At 37.4% G+C, this 17,226-nt stretch overlaps 1 protein-coding gene across 2 annotated transcripts; it reads left to right on the forward strand.

Moving 5' to 3' along the window:
• Positions 1 to 348: 348 nt before the first annotated feature.
• LOC148094389 (ankyrin repeat domain-containing protein 26-like) lies at positions 349 to 15,782 on the forward strand. Of its 2 annotated transcripts, XM_087815908.1 has the most exons (6): positions 349 to 1,165; positions 2,815 to 2,967; positions 6,704 to 6,828; positions 13,019 to 13,294; positions 14,204 to 14,370; positions 15,551 to 15,782. In XM_087815908.1, the coding sequence occupies exons 1-4, from the start codon at positions 386 to 388 to the stop codon at positions 13,032 to 13,034; spliced, it is 1,074 nt and encodes a 357-aa protein (XP_087672034.1). In that variant the 5' UTR covers positions 349 to 385; the 3' UTR covers positions 13,035 to 13,294; positions 14,204 to 14,370; positions 15,551 to 15,782. The 2 variants fall into 2 exon arrangements, with proteins under 2 accessions (XP_087672034.1, XP_087672038.1); XM_087815912.1 differs by lacking the exon at positions 2,815 to 2,967.
• Positions 15,783 to 17,226: the final 1,444 nt, after the last annotated feature.

Here is a 17,226-nt window from a genome sequence, read left to right on the forward strand (position 1 = left end):
TAAACCCAAATTTTAAGTGTAGAGTTATTAATCATTTGTATAATACATTCTCGTTCTGTGGTGACTCAGACAAAGCCCTTTCCAATTCTGAGAGTCTTAAGAATTCTCTTGTGATTTCTTTTTCACTTTAAAAAATTCATCATCTTATTAAATTTTTGAACTTTGGAGTATTTATGCTTGTCTCCAGTTAGAGGTTGGATCCAACTCTATTTTTTTCCAGAGGGATATCCACTTATTGCAGCCTTATTTTATATAAACATATAGGTTATTCTTTAATTTCAGAGGCTATCATGATATGTCATTTCAATGAGTGTTAGCTACAAGTCTGCTTTGTTTTACTTAGGTTTCTCATAGGTATGAAAAAGAAGAAAGCCTGTTGCCTGAAATGCATAAGTTTCAGGATGAAATTGCTGTACTCAGAATGGAAGTAGATGCAGTAAAAAATCAGAGCCGAGAAATGGAAAAGAAATATTTGAAGGACATTGCAATTGCCAAAGAAAAGAATGACCATCTTCAGAAGACAATAAAACTGAATAAGAAAACACTAAGAAAAACAACATTTCAGTATAATGGACAGCTTGCTGCTCTGAGAGCTCAGAATGCAATGCTCAACTCTAAACTGGAGAATGAAAAACAAAACAGAGAAAGACTGGAAGCAGAAGTTGAATCATGCCGACCTAGACTGGCTACTGCTCTACAGGATTGTGAACAATGTCCAACATCAAAGAAAGACCTACAACTTGGTTGCCAGAGAATAAGAGATGAATGGTTTTCTTTCCAGGAAAAAATGAATTTGGACATGTCTGACCTTAAGGAAAGGAATGAGATTCTTTCCCAACAACTTTCTAAAGCTGAAAGTAAGCTCAGTAGCCTAGAAATTGGGCTTCATCACACAAGAGATGCTCCCAGAGAAAGGACCTTTGTTTTAGAAGGCGCAGAAAGAGACCTAAGCAAAACAAAGGGCGGAAAGACGGAAATTGAACACGTGTATCAAAGTGAACAATGTAAAGTGAATAAACACATTGCAGAGCAGGAATCCTTAAGGGAGAAGTTATGTCAACTACAAAGTGAAAATATGTTGCTTCGGCAGCAGCTGGATGATGCTCACAGCAAAGCTGACAGTAACAAAAAGACAGTTGTTACTATCCTAGATCCGCTTCAGGAGGTAAGAAAAATATTTCCAGCTGAACATGACATAAATGAGTTAACCAATGAATGGCATCATTTAAAAGAAAGAATATATAAGTATGAAAATAACGCAGAAAAAGTTGTAAGTATCCATACAGATAAATATTTTTCCAATTTCCTAAAAGAAAATTCAGAGTAATATTTGATGATGGTTCAATGTGAATCTAGTTGAGTATTAAAAGTATATAGATTATAAATGTGTTTGCTCTGTCAGCTTAAAAGACATTGTATCCAGCAACTGAACATTAGGTCTGAGAGGTGCTTTGTTTTGAGTCAAGACTTTGTGTTGCCTATGAAATTTTAAGAGGTTAAGCCATAGATTGTTAATAGATATAGATTGATATTAAAATTTAGTCTTATACTGATACAATAATAATTTTAATCTTTCTGTCACCACATCTTAATACCTTTAGGAAGCAGATAAATGGAAATGCTCATACCTAAAATGAGTATTTTGAAATTAAGATTCAATTAAGTGGATTATCTTGACACTTAATTTCAGATTTTCCAGATGAACTGAAGTGCAGATGCTGTATCTCATAGTATCTTTCCTTCAGTGGCTTCTTATACATTTTAGTTGGTATAATGTTATTTTGAATTTGAATTAAATTTGGAAATATTTCAGTCTGAAGTAATATATTCATGAGACCCCTCAGCTCTTTTAAAGGCATCTACTTTTCATTAAATCATAATTTGGGACAAATGTGATGAGTTTTAATAAATTTGTAATTGATTAAATCTTTCCACTACTATTTACAATTTTCTTTGAATATTTTTACAATTGATTGGATCGTGTTTCTCATGTCAAGGCCTAATTACTATCATTTGGAGATGTTTGTCCAATACAGAGAGAATTGTAACTGTCTGTGATTTCTTAATTTGGCATTGGATCTCCATTTCAGACTAGTGCCGGGTGGCAGGATTTATGTGTAGCAGGGAGAGAGGGCAAGGCCAGGTTACCTAGGGCCTCGAAGACCGCTGGAATGACTTCACTTTCTATTATGATAGGAATCTACTGGAAGGATTTGAGCAAGGGATTGAATGTGTGAGGAACTCTGAAGTTCATTGAAGCCTCTGGTTAAAAAAATAAAATAAAAAGAGAAAAATGTTCCACAATGTTGAACTTACTACCACTTGATCCACTTACATGCCCGTTTCTCTTTGGGACGTCAGTAGATTGTAAAGCTTTGAGATTCATGAAGAGGGTTGGGGCTTGAGAAAGGGGCTGAATCAGCTGTCTAAGTAACCTAATATAGATTAGGCAGGAGGATTACATTTCTGTGTCTTTAACCTGATTAAGCAAACAGGAATCTGTCCATTATGAAGGTGAATTGATGTACGTGGTGATTAAGAAGGTGAATTGATGTATGTGGTGATATTTTCCCAGTTACATATTATGTTAACAATATGTGACTCTAAGTACATCCAGGGTGGGGCAAAAGTAGGTTTACAGTTGTTCATATGGAGAGTAATGCAGTAATTAGTAAATAACAATACAAAAGTTAACTGTGTTTCATGTACTCACAGCTGTAACCTTTAGCCCTATCCTGTATGTGAAGTTATAATTATTAACATAATTTAATTAAAATGTGATTTCTAAAACCAGTAATGAAAATATCTTACTAGGCAGTTGTGAGACAACTTCAACAAGACCTGGCTGATACCAAAAAAAAACTATCTATGTTAGAGGCTTCCCAGAAGGTTAAATCACCCTATTGTATGAATTTAGAAGACGAGAAAAAGAAGTTAAAGAAAGAATTAGATGAAAGCAGAAGTCAAGTATGTATGAAATTTAACATGTCATCAGTTCATTTATAGCTCATTAAACAATATAAAATGTTTCAGGGTACTACTTTTCCTGGTCAGCTTTCTTTTCTATTTTTATTGTAATTAATTTATTATAATTTTATTATCTTTATAGTGCACTTATTTCTTAAACCCTGGCTTTTATCCTGCCATTTGTGTTTTATGTTTTTCCTTATAATATTCACCCTTAGGAAAGTTGAGAATTATGCAGTGTTCTTCATAGAAGTCAAGAGGTTTTTTGGGTGTTTTTTTTTATTTTTACTAAACAATATTTTTAGTGATATCTCCATTATCATGATGAGGCAGCCAGATAAAATCAAAGGCTAATGCTTAATGGAATGTTCCAGAAATTTGTTTTAGTTCTTACCTTCATTTTGGTGAATAGATATAGAATCTGTATTTATTTTACAGATTTTGAAATAACTTGTACGGGAAGGTCATTATACAAACTGGTTGAAGTAAGCATATCCTTCATTTCCTCTCAGAATATTATGAAAGCATGGAAATAGTCAGACAATTAAGAAAATTAAATCTAGATCAACCATTGGATTTTTTTTGACAAAAGCTGTATTGATATAATTTACATATCATATAATTTGCCCATGTAAATGGTACAAATCAATATTTGTAAACATATTCAGAGAGTTGTGCATCTGTCATCTCAATCAATTATAGAATATTTTTTATCACTCCAAAAACAAACTCCACATCTCTTAGCTGTCACTACCAGCTTCTCATCTCGCCCTGCACCAGGCTACCACCAGTCTACTTTTTCTCTGTTGATTTGTCTATTCTGGATATTTCATATATATGCAAGCACAAGTTGCAATCCTTTGTGATGGGCTTCTTTCACTTAATGTAATGTTTTAAAGGTTCACCCACATTATAGCACATGTCAATATTTTATTTCTTTTTATTGCTGAACAATACTTCATTGTGTGGCTCAACCATTTATCCATTCATCGGTTGATGGCACTTTGTGTTGTTTTCACTTTTTGGCTGTTAATAATTCTACTATGAAGATTAGTGTACAAGTCATTGTGTGAACATATGTTTTTATTTCCTTGCCATTGGATTTTATCCTCTGAGATAACTGGGCTGGTTTCAGCATCTTTCTGCTATTACTCATGCTGTCCATTCTGACTTTTCAGTTTCTGTTCCTCTTGCCTATTCCTACATCTATCTGGACCCGGCTCCCAATCTCTCCTTCTCCATGAAGTGATCTCTGACTGTTTGAACTCTCATTGACCTCATTCTTTTAAGCACTTGTCATCTCTGCTGTACAGGAGAATTTAGCCGTTAATTTTACATTGTTTGAATTTTTCTCATGAAAGATAATCTTGTCTTTATAAGTATAAATTTCCCCATGATGTATATTATATGATATGAGTGTATGATATTATATGACATAGTCATATAAATTGGAAATATTTGAGTTTAACTATCGTTAGAATAAAAATAAATACTTTATATCACCGATGGACTTGGGATTCAAACCCAGATATTTGATCAACAGTGTTGAGCTGAAGAGTCTGAATTGGCAAGAAGATAGCCCTAGCTTTCTCAAGCCTTCAAACAATATAGTTGAGTATGCATGTGAAAGGCACGTCAGAAGACTTCCCTAGGTCAGGTCTCTATGGAATAGGAAATTATTATTATTTTTTAAAGGCAAATAATTGATAACCTGATGCTCGTGAAAAACATTTGCATTATAAGAGAAAAAACAAGACAGAGAATGCTGGTTAACGAAGGTGCCCCCAAGATCAGAACAGAACTCTAGCACACTCAAAGTAACACCAATAAGAATCAACATAAAACGTACAAGATTAGCATCTACATAGGTGACCCATATCACATCATGGTTTATGAGTGTGTGGTTGAGGATATTGTCTATGAGGAACTCGAAGGGAGAAAGAGAAGGACAGATGAGCTCAGCAAAGGGGTCAGGGCTGGAAATGTTGATGAGGGAATCTGGTCTGAAGTGTTGAGATTTAAGGAACTCTGAATTTTAGGAAAGGAATAGACTGCTCTCTACCTATAAGTCTGTCTCTGTTTTGCTTGCTAGTTCAGTTCATTAAATTCCAGCTATGAGTGAAATCATATGGTACTTGTCTGCTGAAGGTGTTTTTGGTGTTGAGGGGTGTGTGTGTGTGTGTGTGTGTGTAGGGATGGATCGAAAAAGAAAAAAGCTAGAGAGAACTCATGGATATGGACAACAGGGTGGTGATTGCAGGGCTGTGAGGGGATTGGGGGGAGGTGGAAGGGGGCATAGAGGGGATACATGGTGATGGAAAGAAAGAAAAAGAAGTGAGGTAGAAAAAGAATAAAAAGTAATAAAAAAGAAAAGTGTGAAGCTGGGTGATGAACCTATGGAGGGTAAATATAATATTCTATCTTCTTTTGTTTGTGTTAGAAATTTTCCATAAAAAAGGTTAAATAAAAACAGATTGTCTTAGGTGAGCACTGTCTCTGTCTGCTGCTTGACTGAGCTCCCCCAGTTCCTCCTTCAGAGCACTCCTCTTGTGCATGTGTCTGTGATTCGAGCCTATCAGCTTTGAGCCTGTCAGCTTTCTGTCTCTTAGGAATTCCTCATAATTTCTGTTGTATTGATTATATACTTATTTTCATGTGCTAAGTATACAGTCTCTAGCCCATATCTTTAGCTTAATGTGCTGCTATAAACAAAGACCATTAAATTATAAAACCAGGTATTAAGTTTCTTAAACTTGTTATATCTCCCCTCAACTTCAGTGTAGCTCTAGCTCATGGCTTTCAACAGGGTGAAGACAAATAAACATGCTACCACTTTGTTCCAAACAAACAAAAAATAAATAAAGAGTAAAAATAATTTAAAAAGGAATAGAAAGAGTCGAGGACTGTCCATCATGTAGAAATGAATTGGGGTTGGAGGCCCAGAGGGTGGGGGTGTGGTCCTTGTTCCCAGTAGCTGTGGGAAGTAAAGCAGCACAGGGCCTAAAGGACCCTCAGGAAGTGCTTGGGGCAGTTACAGGGCTGGAGTGGATTCTCCTGTCAAAGGAGAGGAGTGGGGAGAGCAGGAGCCTGGGGGTGAGCCTGCATTAAAGAATGCTAGTGTTGAGTGGAAGTGGGGAGCAGGATGATGGAAAAAGCTACAAGGATCAAGTAAAAGTTATGATTTTATACAATACAGAGAAGACAAACTTTGTTTAAAGAGAATAGTGTTTAACAGAAAAGGAGAGATTGAAACTTACGGAAGAAGCTTACAGAGAACGAGAGCATGTCATCCAAAGTCATATTTGCTTGGGAGTTTTTCAAAGATTATCTTAGTAAGATTCGATTTAATAAAACCTGGAATATGTTGAATTATTAATGAAAATGTTTCTAGGACAGCTTTAGAAACTAAAATGTCAATATAGCCATTCTCTTAAAGTTGTGTTTTTTTTTTAACACTTAGTATTTTATATGTCAAAACCTCTGTTTTAACAAATTTTGGCAATTTAAATTCCAGACAAAAAGTGGTGAAACTGTAAAGTCAATTTAAGCTGCTGTAAGAGGTCATTTTTTTCAAATCTGTCCTTATGAGCACCAGGTTTATAAACTAGATTTTATAAACCTGTCTAGTACGTTTTATAAACCTGTCTATGCATATTATGTATGAACTCATGAGAAATCATATTTTTAAGAAAGAGGAGTGAGTGTTTAGATTTTTAAAAATAATTCTCTTTAAAAGTGTTTTTTACAGATTCAGCATGAAAAGAAACACATAAGGAAATGGGCTGAGTTAAAATCCCCCCTGCAGTCTTGCCTGCGTGAAGTATTAAAGAAGACAGGGGAACTGGAGAAAGAGCTCACTAGGTAAGGTTTTAATATTTCAGACCGTTTCCACCTTCAATTAAGATGTAACTGTCATTTACTTTATTAAAACCAAAATCCAAATTTATTTCCTATCTGTAATTTTCATAATTAAACAAATTATCCTATTTAAAAATTTACTTCAGAAACTCACAGCACTATCTGAAACTGCTTTGAGGCCCAAAATACTATACTTCTTTTTTCTTTAAATACATCTTTATTGATTTCAAAGAGAGGAAGGGAGAGGGAGAGAGAGAGATAGAAACATCAATGATGAGAGAGTCATTGACCCGCTGCCTCCTGCACGCCCCTGACTGGGGATCAAGCCCGCAACCCGGGCATGTGCCCCGACTGGGAATCGAACCCCGATCTCCTGGATCCTAGGTCGATGCTCAACCACTGAGCCACGCCCAGCCAGGCTATACCTACTCTTTAGTGATCCCTAAAACAATAATGAGGATGCATTTTGCATATCCTGTCGACTGCACTTTTCATGTCTACCTTGAATTTTTACTTCTGCAAGATGTCTTTGCTCTCTGGTGACCTTTCCTACTTTCAGTAGTGAGTGTGCTTCCCTTCAGCATTCAAGTAGTTTAATATCTAAAAGCCTCCCTGTGTCATTGTTTAACAACATCAAAAATTCTCTTGATTTGGCTTATGTTTCTTTTTCCTTTGTTAGTTATAAAATATACCACACATACAAAAATGTCTGTATGACTTAAAGAAGTTGTATAATCGTGTTTTTACCACTAGTAAAAAAATAAAGGGATTTTCCCCAATGTCTGGGAGTCCCCACATGGCTTCCTTTCTGTTTATTTGCCGAGCACTTAAGTTTGTTCTCTGATCCTCACCAGTGTTTTCCTCTCATTTCACTATCCTTCTCTACACTGCTTTGTATCCCTTTCATTTTGTTAATGTTGTGCTAGCAAAGATATCTTCTTAAAACTGCCTTGAAGAGACTGCTCCACGTGCTCTCTCGGACTTCCCTTCTTCTAAAGCCCGGCCCCTTTCTAATTCTGCCTTCAATTCCGACCTCAAAGATTTTTCTCTCCTGCTTCTCCTTCTGTTTCGAATGAGCCCCTTGATGTTTTTGTTGGTGCCTTTCTTCTTGCAGACTGTCGTCAAGAGGTACCAAAAGGTATTTTTGTGTCTCTTCAGAACATTCACTTATGCTTTTCTTCTTCACTTGGGGTACTGATCTCTGGTTTATAGTTGATATTTAATAATAGGTTAATGTTTTATATTGACATACTAAAATGAATATTAATAATAACTTATTTATAAGAACTCTGCATAGTTTCAATAGTAACTCTGTATCACATATGTCATGAGTTTTTTTCACCTTACATTTATAATTTAGATAGTATGCTTTCAAACAATATTAGATTGGAACAAATAAGAGGGTCAGAATTTATAGATTTATTTATTTTATATGCTAGAACATAGTATCTGTTCAAATACTTATCAAATATTTACTCTTAAAGAATTGGACTTACTCATTTTGTACGTTTCTGCAGATTTAAGGAAATCTTAAACATTACACACAGGAACTTAAATGAACATGAAAACGAAGAGCTTAGTTTTCCTGAAGATTTAGAACAAAGTCTAACTGAAATGGAAATTCAGACTAATATGTTAAAACAGAAGGTAATTGTAAATCAGGTTTGGGACCCCAAAATCACCTACCTTGGGGAAATACATATCATTCAATTCTTTGAGCAGTGAAATACAGATTTTTCTATTAATTGTATAGACTTGGTATCAGTGAACAAGACAGCCTTTTTTCTTTATCACTTTTCTATAAAGAGGGCATACTGTTAATTCTCCTGTGCCTTGAACCCTGGCAAGAAGCATACCATTACTGGACCCCAGGCACCAGCACCAAATTAAAATCTCTTTTGGCAATGACTTTATTGAGATATAATGAACATACCACGCAGTTCACTCATTTAAAGTGTACAATTCAGTGGCTTTTTCTGTATTCCAAGAGTTACACAGTCATCATCACAATCCATTTTAGAACATTTGCATCACCGTAAAAAGTAACCCTGTGCCCTTTAGCAACCACCCTGTGCCCGTTTCCACTTCCGCACCCTTCCTAGCCCTAGGAACCACTACTGTCCGCTCCGTCTCCCCAGTTTTGTCTATTCTGCACATTTTGTATCAGTGGAATCACACAATATGTGGTCCTTTGTGACTGCCCTTTATATTTAGCGTGATGTTTTCAAGGAACATCTATTTTGCGACATGTGTCACCAGTACTGTGTTTCTGTTTATTGCTGAATAACATTTCATTGCATGGAGCAACTACATTTTTTTATCTGTTCATCATCTGATGGACCTTTAGGGTTGTTTCCACTTTTTGGTTTTGTTAATAATGCTGCTATGAGCATTCATATCCAAGTTTTCATTCCTTTGGGAATATATTTATAAATGGAACTGCTGGATCATATATTTAATTTTTGAGAAACTGCCAGACTTTTCTCCAAAGTGGCTGCACCATTTTGCATTTTCATTCACAATGTATGAGGGTTCCTGTTTCTCTGCATTTTTGCCAACATTTGCCATTGCCTGTCTTTTGACTGTAGCCATCCTGGTGGGTGTGAAGTGGCATCTTATTGTGGTTTTGATTTGCAATTTTCTAATGACTAGTGATGGCCACCATCTTTTCACATGCTGAGTATCCATCTGTATATCTTCTTAGAAAACCTGTCTCTTCAATCCCTTCACCCAGTTTTAATTGGATTGTTTTTTTTTATTATTGAATTGTAAGAGTTCTGTATATATCCTAGATACAAATCCCTTATTAGATAAAGGATTTTCAAATATTTCTTCCATTCAATAGCTCCCCTTTTCACTTACTTTTCTTTTTTTTTTTCTTTAAATATATCTTTATTGATTTCAGAGAGAGGAAAGACAAGGGAGAGAGAAACATCAATGATGAGAGAGTCCTTGATAAAGCCCACAACCCGGGCATGTGCCCTGACTGGGAATCAAACCCTGATCGCCTGGATCCTAGGTCAACGCTCAACCACTAAGCCAAGCCCGGCCGGGCGCCCTTTTCACTTTCTTGATGGTGTCTTTTAAAGCACAGAAGTTTTGGATTTTGACCAAGTCCAGTTAATCTATTTTTGTCTTTTGGTTTCACATCTAAGAAAAATACCCAAATCCTGTCATGAAGATATACACCTATCTTTTCTTCTAAGAGTTTTATAGTTTTAGCTTTTACATTTTGAGTTAATTTTTATGTTTGGTAGGAGGTACAGATCTAATTTTACTCTTTTGCATGTGGATATCCAGTTGTCCCAGCACAATTTGTTAAAAAAGACTATTCATGTCTGATTTAACTGTTTGGCTCCCTTGTCAAAAAGCACTTGGCCATAATGTGAGGATTAATTTTTGGATTCTCCCTTCTAATTCATTGATTGATAAGTCTGTCTTCTGCTAGGCCCAAATCAAATTTTATGAGTGCTTTTTTGCAGTCATCTTGCCTATTACCAGCTGTTTTATGTAATAATAAAAAGTCAGTGCAGTGGAATGTTTTTAATGCTCCTTTTGTGGAGATATTTTGCTTGCTAAAGCCTGTGGCCAGCTTGTGTTTGCTGACTCTGACAGGAGGGGAAAGTAGGCTCACAAAGATAACGCCCATTCCTTTTACTGTCCATTCCCACCTTTAGTCTCTAACCCAGCGCCTCCCGCTTCGCTTCATTTCCATTAAACCCTGTAACAGACCTGCTGCCTTGGCATTTACTTCATGTGATTAGCTCATAATTCATAGACTCGCCGGCAGGTTTCACTGCCCAGGGAGGAGAAGGTTCACACCTGGCTTGTACCCTCTCCTCTTTGGAAATGTCTCAATTTGAAATCTCAAAAATGTAAAGCCTATTTGTTCTTCATGGAGAAATATTGTGGTGTGACATAAAGACGAGTTGGTCTTACCTTCCCTTATAGACAAGCTTGAGGTAAGGTAGAAGGAAATTGTATGTAAATGGTGCTGAAGGACACTACATTGGTTTTACTGCTGACATTTAAAGTGATTTCATAAAGTTCTCTATTTCGTCACTGAGGAAAGGAAAACTTGTCCTAACCATGGACTGCTTCTCCGTGTCCCTTGGCTCTTCTCCCTGAGCCCTTTTCACAAGAGATGACCTGTGCTTACAGCTCTTTTCTCAGCCTGCCTCCTCCCTGTAGAAGGTCTAAGACCCACAGGCCTCTTTTTATTGTGCACTGTCTTGTTCTCCTTTAGTCCAAGTGAGCAAGCAGGGGTTTTGCTACTACAATTCTCTTAGAAGCTTTGAGTTTCCTGTGAATTTTATTGGCGTTCATACCATTAGAAAAGCCACCCTCACACATTGTTTTAAGGTAAGCTCTTCACCTTGGGCTTCCTGGAGGTGTTGTAGGACAGTGCCTTGAAAACTCTCACATTCTGGAAATCCTTAAAGGCATCTGAGGCACCACATGAGTCTTTCTGAGGTCTTAAGGGTTTTATAAGTCTTGGCTTCATCCTTAGACCATGCTTTCCTGGAACACCCTGGATTTGATGTTACCCAGAAACCATGTGTGTATTTTAGCATTATTTGACCATTGGACATGTGGGAGAAGCTCTAAATAGGAAATGGATATTTGAACCCGGTAAGTTCTGGTTCTTTGCCATTTAATAGTCTTCCTTTAGCTCATCTTTCTAGTGCATTTCACTTTCAGGGCTTCCTAGGGAGAATCCCGTCATCCTTGTTTCAGTGTCATTTTGCTCACTTGCCCAGAAGCGCTTGCTGTCAGCCTCCTCAGGGCTATGAGGCTTCCACTCACTGTTTCTTGGAGGCCCTTTTGGTTTTCATTGTCACACCTCTATACATTATCTCTGGATCCACCTACCTCCTGTTCAAAGGCACTCCGCCACATGTGTGCATCAGCACTCCATTTTTAATATCCGTATCTGTGCCAGTTATTTATTGGTGCTTAATAAACCACCCCTAACCCCTGTGTCTTAAAACAGCATTTACTTTGCTTGCAAACCTGCAGTGAGGCCACCTCATTTCTTTTCCACTTGCCATCAGCTGGGATGACTTGAAGCTGGGAACTAGACTCATGTAAAGGCTATTCATTCACCTGTTTGTCAGTGGCAGCAGGCTTTTGGCTGGGACATTAGCTGGGGCAGTCTCAGCTGGCCACCAAGATGAGGACTGACTACGCGGCCTGGGCTGCTTCATCCTTCACAACAGGGTGGCCGGGTTCTCAGGGTGAACTTCCCAAGAGAGAGTGAGACCACCAGTGGGAGCTGTATCACCAGACATAGAAGTCACACAGCAGGTCCACCACATTCTATTCACTAGAAACCAGTGACTAAGGCCAGCACTGCTTCATGGAGAAGTGCAAAGGAGTTGTAGACATGTTTCAGTAACTGCCTCACTCGCCTTGTCTTAGCAAACAATCATCATCTCTAAGGCAGTTGTTCCTCCCATACCCTTATCACTGACATTCCAGCAGGTTTGTTGTTGACGGTGCTGTTCTTTCTGTTGAGTTTGCTCCCTTATTTTGTGGGAAGTAACAAAGAATTTCAATATTTCACTGTTGATTTAAGCCCCACTTTTTTAGGGCTCATCTCGCTTAAACTTTTACAGTGAGAGATGTGATTTCTCCGCAACCCATGGGATCGTTTTTTCTTGGAATGCAATTCAAATGAGCATCAACCGTTTGTAGTTCAATACAAGACTTATGGCGTTAGAATCCATATTTAGAAGATTCATGAATTAGAGTCTCATTTTGAAAGTCTTATTTTGGGATGCATTTGTTGACTCAGTCCTAAATACCTCAAAATGATATCCCTGCACTTCTTTAAAAATTATGAAGAGTTAAGATGGGGGAAGAGGTAAGAGACTTTCTGCTAAGAGGTGACACATAGTCATTTTGTGGAGGAAAGACATGAAACAGTCACAGAAAAAAAGTATAAAATCAACTGCAGACTCTGTGTGGCAAATATGACGACAGTAAATATATGTTTGTGACTCCTGGTTGTTTTAACTTTGGTCTTGATTCTGAGTAATCCAAGGTTCCACATTCTAAGACTGTACAACAGTACGGATAACATTTTACTGCAACTGAATTCGTTTCAAAATGTCACAATTAACTGGTGTTGAATTAAGACTATTCTCAGTCCACAGCTTCATAACCAAACTATATTATTTCATTCACGCAGAATGATGATTTCATAGCAATAGTGGAACCTGCATCTTCACCATGTGCACATGTGGATGAAGAAAATACACTTCAACAGGCATTACCATCAGTGAAAGCAATTCAAAAGAAATGTGAAAAACTAGAGGATAAAAAAGAGAAGTGGAAACAAAAAGCAAAAATGCTCGAAAAACAAATGGAAATGAAGATGTCAGAAATAGAACAGTATAAACAGATGATTGGCAAGAGAACAGCACAGGATTTAAACGAAAAATTAGAACAAGCCCAGTTGTTAAAGGTTAATTTCTTGATCTTTAATGTGCTTTATTTCATTTCAGTGCAAATTTCACTTTGGACATAGACATTGTATGTGTTTCCCCCACTTCCCTTAATAGCAATTTGTTCTGTAGATTTCAGGAAGGAAGGTGGCATGTTTCTCATTTCAGTATTTTAATTTCCATCATTATTATCACTAAATTGAGCATTCAGAATGATTCTTACTAGAGGATCATTTTCTTTTTAAGACCAGTTGATGTTAAACAAGACTATAAGGAAGAAAAGGAAGAAAAATTTTGATTTAAAAATTGCACTATTATTAAGTTCCATTGTTCAATTTTTAAAAATGTCAATTGATTCTATTATTTTTTGAGTTACCAGAATGCATGAGTACTAATAAAAGAAAGATTTTATGCTAAGTGAAATGAGCAAGTCAGAGAAAGACAAATACCATATGACACTACTAATATGTGGGATCTAATGAACAAAATAAACTGACAAGCAAAATAGAACCAGAGGCATGGATACATGGACCAGACTGACAGATGTCAGAGGGGAGGGGGTTCGGAGGGCCTGGAGAAAGGAAGGTGAAGGGATTAGCTAAAGAACATCTATGCATAGACCATGGACACAGACAACAGTGTGGTGATGGCCAAGGAGGGAGGTGGGGGTGGGGGCTGGTTAGAGGCGGCAAAGGGGCAGAAAACGGGGGACATCTACAGTAGTGTTAACAATATAAAATTTAAATAAAAAAGGAAGATTTAACTTTATTTTTATAATTTAGATTTAATTTAGTTGACATAATATTTTAAACCAGCTTGCTTTCATGTTTAAAGCTGCTCTGTGAATCGCTGACTCAAAATTAAAGGAAACAAATAAAATTATTCAGATTATACTTTTTAAAAAAATGTATCCTTCTTATTTGCTTCAGACGGATCCATTACCTCAACAAAAGCCACATAGTAAAGTTTCATTAAGAAGGGAGTTGGAACCCATAATTGAAGATCTGGAATCTGAACTTCCCAAATTGGAAAAATATGACCAACTTCACCAGAGAGAAAACCAATGTGCAAAGTCACTGCCAAGTCTACTACTCGAGTAAGTCGAAACACAAAATCAGAGAAAATAAATTTACCTCATTAATTAGTTTCTAAAGCATAATTTTTATCAAGCCAGGTTCATGAGATTAGTAGAAATGGAAGCTAACTAAGTAGTATAATTTTAGAAAATTATCTTAGTAAATGAACTTGTCTATCAAATGTTTGTCCAGGACAGTTTGCATCTCTTCCCCATTTTATTTTTCCCCCCTTAATATTTTCCTAAGTTAACCTACATGATCTACTAGTCTTTAAGCTGTTTTTGAAGCTTTATAATTTAGACAGCGATATTTTTATAAAGTGGCTTGTTGTCATTACCCTAAATAGAAATATTAACGAGTTTAACTATTTTTGGAAAATAACTTAAACTGAAAGGGTTAAGTGCTGGGCACATTCTGGCGCTTGGTAGATTTACTTTCTTCATTGTGACCTTTGTTATGATCACTAGAGGGCGCCTCGAGACAAACTATCCTTTATAGTTTTTCTGCTCAGAGGCACGCAGGTTAATGGGGAAAGATGAACAGGGGTGGAGGGCCCTATGATTGACAAAGTTGCTAAAAAGAATGTGGTGGAGTCCTGAGGGGGGGGTGGGGAGGACAGAAAGGGCGGCTCCCCTCCAGTGCCTTGGGAACAGTGTTATGAGCTGATGCCTCTGGAGCTGTTTTTGTTCATTTTGATCCCCAGCGAGGCTGTCTTGTTCCCATAGAGGCTGTTGCTCTAAATTATGCGTCCATGGGAAATGTTTAAAATCCCCAAGGTAATGCGTGTATTGTACAAGGGTGGTGAAAGCAAATGCTTGATAGTGTCTTTGAGGGATTATTTTTTAAAAATCTCTCAAGTGGTTCACTAGATATGCCCAAGGGCATCCTCCAGAATCTTGTAGGTACAGTCCTTCCAGGAGGCAGCAAGTGTCACCTGAGAAGCGGCCCACATCACAGCCATTTCTCTCCCCTCCCTACTTTGGATTACTTGTTAGTGAGGAACCCCCTCCCCCCACTCCCTAGAAACATAGTGCTTCTCTAGAACAACTTAGAACCTATACTTGAATATAGAAGGCCTGCTCCAACACATTTTCATTGTTAAAATGGGAAATTCCGTTTACTATTGTGGCTACTTAAAAAAATGCAGGTCACTTAGGGAAAAATAAAATACTAAGCATTTGTTGTTTACAATCTTCACAGGACTAAGGAGAAGATGACAGAGGTCAAAAATGAACTTCTCAGGCAGAAGCAACAGGAGAGACCTTTACACAGCCCTCCTGGCACGATGCCAGTCTAGGAGACACTTTTTGTTGAAAATGCTAATAATAGTTTTGTACCCTCTAGAAATTCTACTATAAAATAGAACTTGGGGACTCCTGCCTCAAGAACCCTTTTTATGAATTAAATAAACTTGTAATACTAAAAGGATTAATTTCTGTTTTTAAGTGAACATTTTTTGTCATCTTCTTATGTGAGAAAATGTTCTTAATTGCTACTTTACTTCCAGCATTATTTCAATTTTTATAAAATGTCTTGCAGAGCAGTTGTACATTTTCTAAATAGTTAAATTAAGGAGATATATGAGTTTTTAATTAATTTACTTTTTAAATTTATCTTTACTGTTGAAAGTATTGCAGATGTCCTTTTTTCCCCCCACTGATCCCCTCCACCCAGCATCGGCCCCCTCCGGCCCACCCACCCCAGGCCTTCTCTACCCTGTTGTCTGTGTCCATGGATTATGCATATATGCATATAAGTTCTTCGATTAATCTCTCCCCTCTCCCCACCACCCGACCCCCAACCTCCCTCTGAAATTCATCAGTCTGTTCTATACTTCTATGTCTCTGGATCTGTTTTGTTTATCAGTTTATTTTGTTCATTAGATTCCACATATAAGTGAGATCATGTGATACTTATCTTTCTCTTACTGGCTTATTTCACTTTGCATAATACTCTCTAGGTCCCTCCAGCTATCTCAAAAGGTAAGAGATCCTTCCTTTATGACAGCTGCATAGTATTCCATGGTGTACATGTCCCACAGCTTTTTTATTCACTCATCTGCTGATGGGCACTTGGGCTGTTTCCAGATCTTAGCTATTGTAAATTCAGCTGTTATGCACATAGGGGTGTATAAATTCTTTCTGATTGGTGTTTTGGCTTCCTTAAGATATATTCCTAGAAGTGGAATCACTGGGTCAAATGGCGGTTCCATATTTAATTTTTTGAGGAAACTCCATACTGTTTTCTACAGTGGCTGCACCAGTCTACATTCTAGCAAGAGTGTACTAAGATTCCCTTTTCTCCACATCTTCACCAACACTTGTCATTTGATGATTTGTTGATGATAGCCATTCTGACCAGTGTGAGGCACTTTTAAATATATATATATGTTAAACATATATATATATTGATTTCAGGGAGAGGAAGAGTAGAAGGAGAGAGATAGATAGAAACATCAATGATGCAAAAGTCACTGATAAGCTACCTCCTGCATGCCCCCCACTGGGAATCAAGCCCACAACCTCGGCATGTGCCCTGACTGGGAATCGAACTGTGATCTCCTGGATCATAGGTCGATGCTCAACCTCTGAGCTCCGCTGGTTCAGTGTGAGGCATTTTTATACACCAATAGTGAACTCAGAAAGGGAAATTTAAAAAGCAATTCCATTTACCATTGCAACAAAATATTTAAGATACTTCGGCCTGGCCGGGCGTGGCTCAGCAGTTGAGCATCGACCTAGGATCCAGGCGATCAGGGTTCGATTCCCGGTCAGGGCACATGCCCAGTTCCAGGCTAGGCAGCCAATCAATGACTCTCTCATCACTGATGTTTCTATCTCTCTCTCCTTCTCCTTTCCTCTCTCTAAAATCAATAA

Source organism: Miniopterus natalensis, chromosome 1 (assembly GCF_054644295.1).
Source record: "Miniopterus natalensis isolate mMinNat1 chromosome 1, mMinNat1.hap1, whole genome shotgun sequence".
In the NCBI taxonomy this organism is placed as follows: Eukaryota; Metazoa; Chordata; class Mammalia; order Chiroptera; family Miniopteridae; genus Miniopterus; species Miniopterus natalensis.